General features: G+C 36.3%; 1 protein-coding gene across 1 annotated transcript; it reads left to right on the top strand.

Annotated features, from left to right (window-relative positions):
* Window positions 1-212: 212 nt before the first annotated feature.
* Window positions 213-6,007, top strand: LOC127355073 (5-hydroxytryptamine receptor 4). Its single transcript, XM_051385552.1, has 2 exons — window positions 213-307; window positions 2,307-6,007. The coding sequence occupies exon 2, from the start codon at window positions 2,320-2,322 to the stop codon at window positions 3,394-3,396; it is 1,077 nt and encodes a 358-aa protein (XP_051241512.1). The 5' UTR covers window positions 213-307; window positions 2,307-2,319; the 3' UTR covers window positions 3,397-6,007.
* The last annotated feature ends 487 nt before the right edge of the window (window positions 6,008-6,494 follow it).

The following is a 6,494-nucleotide window of genomic DNA, read 5'->3' on the forward strand; positions in this document are numbered from 1 at the left end:
GGGAAACAACATGATTTTTCAGGCACTGTACAAATGTAAACATTTCAAAGAGATGTACAGATACTGGTCTTCCCCACCTCAGGGAATTAGAAAATGTAAGTGTTCTGGTTGCTCTTTCTCATTTGAATTGATTTGGCAGGGGAGTTGGCAGCAGACTGTATTTTGTTACTGTGATTATTGTTGCATGTGTTCATTATAGCCCACTTCCCAGCCCTCCCGTCCCTCTCATCTCTGTGTAAAACCAAGGTTGACAGACCTGCAGTATGATACAGACATGAGGACAGCCGATCATCTCTCTGCTTTACAGGTGAGTGTCCTTGTTTACACAGTTTTATGATAGTACCTGATGTGAACTAGTGCAATAAACAAACAATTTTAAACTGAATTCAGCAGATATTCTAACATCTGTAAATAAGCTAATTTGAGTGACATAGTACCTGAGCTGTTCTTTGCATAATCAGACGGAAAGATGTAGATGTAGATGTGCTGAATTTGTGATTAAATGTGTCTAAGAGTTTAAATGTGGCTTTTCAGCATTGCAGTTAATACGTTTTATATTACATTTCAATGTGCATATAGGCATCATAATAATACTATTGTTTTCTGCTTTGAGTAATCGATGGCCGTTATCTTTGAACAAAATATCTTCATGTATTTATTATTATTAACAGGCATATAGGCATTTATGACAAACATAAACACAATTTATATATACACTGAATTACAGTTTTGTAAGTTGGACAGGAAGACATTACATTAGGCTTTAGCACAAATATTGCACAAATTATTGTCTATTGGCAGTGTAAATCACCAAATTAAGATTAAGAACATGACTTTGTGGTTAATAGCAGAGAAGAGGTATTATACAAATTAAAAGACTCTAATACAACTGTATGGTTCTTGCAGATACTAACATAAACAGATAGATTAAAGGATGAAAGGGAACAACAAAGTGTGCGGGTGGGGTGGGCAGTGGAGATGCCCTTTTTGGTGACTGCCAAAGTGCCCTTTACTCTGCCACTGCAAGGTAGAGGGCACTTTGGCACTCAGCACTTATGCATATCAATATTATATATATTTACTTATATTGGAAGCCATGATGATGTGTTTTGGTTTAACATAAAGCAAGGCATGGCAAGGCAGTTTATTTATAAAGCACGCTTCATACACAAAGGTAGTTTCAAGGTGCTATACAGTTCAGTTAGAAACAAGACAGCTCAAAGATAAAACAATCCAGTTTAAGATAAAACAACAAAATTCTGGGTTAAAACAGCACAGTTCAAAGATAAAAACATTCTTAAAAAAATAACTCAATTCAGAAATAAAACAACCCACTTAAAAATTATAAAAAGGATAATAAAAAGAGAGAAAATTAAAAAAAAGAATAAAAATAAATACTTGGATAAATCAATAAAATAGTAAAAAGCACAGTAATGATAACAAGTCTCCAAGCCAAATAAAAATCTATCTTCTCAACCAGCATCACTTTTCCGTGACCACTGCACGGTCCCTGTGGCGTTCATTAAAATCTGTTCCAAGTCAGCTGGAACATCTGCTCCCTGTTCACACCACTGGCACTGGAAATGTAATGTTATTCTGTTCATTACAGTCTTATGTGTTCTGTGGTGTGATATACTGTAATGTGCAATGCATGAATTCAGAGGACGTTAAGAAGTTTAATGAATGTAAATGATTATTCCCTGAGACAAAAACACTTACATTTTATCAAAATTAAATAAATTGCTAATATTCTTACAAAATTCCACTCATTTTTGTTATAAACGTAAATATCTCTATAGGAAAATGGGATATGGTTGACAAGTTCCACTCCAACAGACCTGATGACAGTTGATTCATTTGGAGACTGTATTGCCTCCTCAAGCTACCCAATGTATTATATTACACTTTGACAGTATTGTTTTGCCTTGGTTTAGAAAACACATGCAAAAAGTGACTATATATCATTCTCCTTATTATATCAAGATCCGTGTTGATGAAAAGAACATCTGGTTTTGCTCTCCACACCAAGCGAAGAGATGGCATTTTAGATACGGCAACTACACCAGAACAAGGGCTTTTCAGGCCCACAATCTCTTGTGATTTGTATGTCAAATGAAAAGTTTACAGTTAAGAGTTACTGAGAAGTTACCATGGAGCAGCAATTCAGTTTGAAACAAACAGAATTCTGGGTGGTTTGTCCACTTTTTCACTGTTAATGTACCATAGATGAGTGTAGGCAAACTGCCTCACTTACTGCAAAGCCCAAAGCACTCATTACTTAAAACTGTATCTCTGTGTTTTGACAGGTTTGATTAGAACATGGATAACAGCAGCTTGGGACTGCTCGGAGACGTTAACACATCTCTTAAGACTGAAATTCAATCCTGTACTACACTGAGGAACCAGGCATCTCGCATTTTCCTATATGCCTTCCTCTCTGTTGGTATCGTCTGCACAGTGGTGGGCAACTTTCTGGTCGTCCTGTCCATCACATACTTCAAGCAGTTGCAGTCACCCACGAACTCCTTCGTCATGTCCCTGGCAGTGGCCGACTGTCTTGTTGGCCTGTTAGTGATGCCTTATAGTATGATTCGGACCATAGAAGGATGCTGGTACTTTGGTGTCCTTTTTTGTCGGCTTCACTCTAGCCTAGATGTCATGCTCTGCACTGCCTCCATATTCCATCTCAGCTGCATTGCCTTTGACCGCTACTACGCTGTCTGCAACCCGCTACTTTACTCTTTAAAGATGTCCCGCAGTCGGGTGGCTCTCCTTATTGTTGTGTGTTGGGCTGTTCCCATGCTCATTTCATTCGGCCCCATAATGCTAGATCTCCATATTGCTGGTGTGGACGTCCTGCTTCCTGAAGATGTATGTGTGTTCTTGGTCAATCGTATTTATGCCGTCATGGCCTCCTTGGTAGCCTTTTACCTGCCGATGGCTATCATGCTGGTAGCCTACTGGAAGATTTTCAAAGCTGCCAAACGGCAGGCCAGGCAGATCAGCGCCATGGAAAGCCAAATGGCTGCTGGAGTGGGCAAAGACTCAAGCAAGAAACAAAGACACCGAAACACTATGAAGAGGGAAAGAAAGGCAGCAAAAACTTTGGGTATCATCATGGGTGTTTTCTTAATCTTCTGGATGCCCTTCTTTACAGTCAATATTGTGGACCCATTTATTGAATACAGCACAGAGGTGGTCGTCTGGGATATATTTTTGTGGCTGGGATATATCAACTCATCTCTAAATCCCTTCCTGTATGGTTTATTCAACCGTTCCTTCCGTAGGGCATTCCTCATGTTCATGGGCTGCAGGGTATGCCTGCCTGGATCTTCCCCTGGGATGGAGCTATCACACACTAGGAAAGAGGCAAATGAACGTGCAGATCAACCATAAAATAAAGATAATATCTGTATATTTTGCATAGGCATGCAAATATCAGATCAGTGAGTATTAATGACTTTGCTTTAGTGAATCAATGGCACTATTCAACAATTGCTCCAATTTTTTTGTCAACAGCATGGAAAAATAAGTTTGAATCAGTAATAATTATAATTATACTATAAAACATACTAGTGAGGTGGGACTACCATGAACCATAATTAATGTAATCACCTCTTTTCCTTCCATGCTCTGCGGCTGTGTGCTCTGTGGCACATTGTTTTTGATTTTGTGACAGAAAAAGAGTCTGGTTTGACTCTGCCACAGAGGCTTTTTCCACTATTAGCAGTTTTACGTAAATTAGCTTTTGATTATGTCCATGTCTTGCTCATGCAGTTTCCAAGTGTAGGAAATATTCAATGCAAATTCAACCAAACAGTGATAGTGAACTGCAGGAATAATTTGGCAAGATGGCAATCAACTTGACAGTCAAAGTGTATCCCTATATTATTTTTATGCCTAAAGCATAAAAATTACTCTATGTTGAAGTAAAATCCTTGAAATGATTACCACATGTGTATATAGCTGCAGTCAACTGCTGTATGTTCATTTTTAAAAAAATGTTTTTGGAAAATAATTTTCCACTAATAATAAGGGAAGCTTCAAATTGATCCAGGTGGATGGCAGAACAGATAGGGCCTAAAAATTGCTACAGCTTCAAATAATTTGTGTTCACAATCTACATATTAGTGAGGAAGAGGATCAAACTCAACTGCAGATAACAGTTTTTTATGGGAGAGAAGACAAGACCAGTGACCTAAGAAAACGCAGGAAAGGGTTAGAAGATATTGCAAGACATGAAGAGGCCACATCAAAGGGGTACGTGAAGCTTCACTAGGATGACACAATTGATATTTACATCTCAGGTAAAAATGTAATTGAGACCTATAATTCTGTTCTTTCTTATGACTTAAACTTTTGTTGTCACTTAACCTGGCTGTATCATCTAGCTGTATCACAGAGGTTGCTAATAACTAATGTTATACAGGTATGATAAGGGTTAAAGTGGATGATTTGTCATTTGTATTATTGATTGTTCTTATAATACACATCTCAGTGCCATTAGTAACGTAGTTTGTTTACGTTTGCAATTTATATAATTTTTTATCTCACGTGTGCTGGTTTCACTAGTAATACAATCACTTCCCTTTAGGTGCATTTTGCAAGTGAAAGAGGAGCAGTAATGGGTATAGATGTTTCTGTGATTCAAAATGACAGCTTATTTCAAGAAAATCAAAGGATAGCCACTTTTTATACCTTATCAAATATACATAAAAATCAACTTGATCTACCAAGATGACAAATTACCAATTATTATCAAAATGTGTCATTCCCTTTATACAAGGGTAAATCAACACCAGTAAAATACAGTGTACCACTGTAAACTGCATCTCTATAGATGTTTCAAATTATACTTCTGGGAAAACCCCCAAAACTAATGTAAAATCAGATATTTCAACAGCTGTTGGCCAGCTGCTGATTTGTAGCGGCCATGCTGTATGTTTGAAAAATGAGCAGTGTAGCAGCAGTTTTCTGCCTGTGTTGATATAGCCTTTTGCAGTTTGAAAACAACTCATGCACTAATAAACTAATGAATAGCTCAAAATATAAATATAAATACTTGGCCACCTGTACTCCTGCCAGGTTTAGCTGAAAGCATCATAATTTAAATGGCACCCATCCAAATCTGCTCCTTTAGATGGAAATAAACACGTTTTGGTTTATTACAAGATTATAATAAGCCTATCTTAGTGTTTAGGCTTGTCTTGTGAAGTACCTCTCAGGACTTAAAAGGGACACTGACTATTTCCCCACTTTATTTATTTCGGTTGTGTAATATTTTTTACAGCTTAAATCTTTGAGTAAGGTTATATAAGAGCACAATTAATATTAATGAGCCCAAAGCATTCTGCAAATTAGAAATAATTCATATTAAAATTCACCCTGTTTTACATTTATTTTATTATTTAATGTTATTTAATTGTTTGTGGTGTAACAATGACTCACACTATCTGCATGAATATTTAGTATGAAGTAACTTTATTAACTTTCAATACTTTTTTGTGTTATTAAATCAAAGATCAGACATAGGAATAGGACAAATAATTAGTACTTTGCAGCAAGATTATAATGTATCTTTCAGAGCAATCTGTACATAGGCGAGTAACACAAGTATTAGGTATAAAGCTTTCTCCTATAATTGTGATTGTTGTAATAAAGTACTGGTCAGTGTGTAACCATAAGGTAGGATTAATTTTCTAAACATGCTGGCTAGATGGAATTTTTGGGTATAAATGAGAATATAACATGAGGTTGTGTTTTGATTGTTCTTATGAAAGACAGACAGGACTGACTAAATTCAGGAGCCACAGCGTCCACTTCAGCCACACTAAAAATAGCAAAAAGCAATATTAGACCTCAAGCTGTGACAAAATGCCAGGTGGTGTATGATTGAATGCAGGTGTGTGAAGGTGGGCTCTCAGGGTGCTTTTATTTCATCATACGACATTGTACCTTAATTTTTCCATAACATCAAATAAAACAATTATTATGAATTTGAATAAGATATAAATCTTCAGCCTAGTTTGAAGTCTTTGTTGTGAAATGACAACAAATAACAGCTGAAATTACGAATCACTAATGTGTTTACACTATATGATACTTTTTAAAATGTAAATATTGTATACATTTGATGTTAAACATTTTTCAGGATATTTTAGGGGCTTTTTTGGAATAGGGTGCATGAGAAAAAGACCATTAATAGTATATTTCACACCTAATCACATACATTACTATTATCATTATTATTACTAATGCTGGGTGCTAATCTGGGATGCCTTGCAGTGCCCAATGAAATGTTAGTTCAAAAAAGAATTGCCTCTGCAACCATGCATCTAATGTGCCTTTCTATTTAAATTGTTTGGGAACTGTCCTTTCCCGTCATTGTCCTAATATTACACCTGCCATTTGATGTTTTTGATATAATCTTAAATCAACATTTTTTTGTTGTTGTTGTCTTTTTGTGTTGACACAACATACTTGCTTTATAATCC

Source organism: Dicentrarchus labrax, unplaced genomic scaffold (assembly GCF_905237075.1).
Source record: "Dicentrarchus labrax unplaced genomic scaffold, dlabrax2021, whole genome shotgun sequence".
NCBI classification, from domain to species: Eukaryota; Metazoa; Chordata; class Actinopteri; family Moronidae; genus Dicentrarchus; species Dicentrarchus labrax.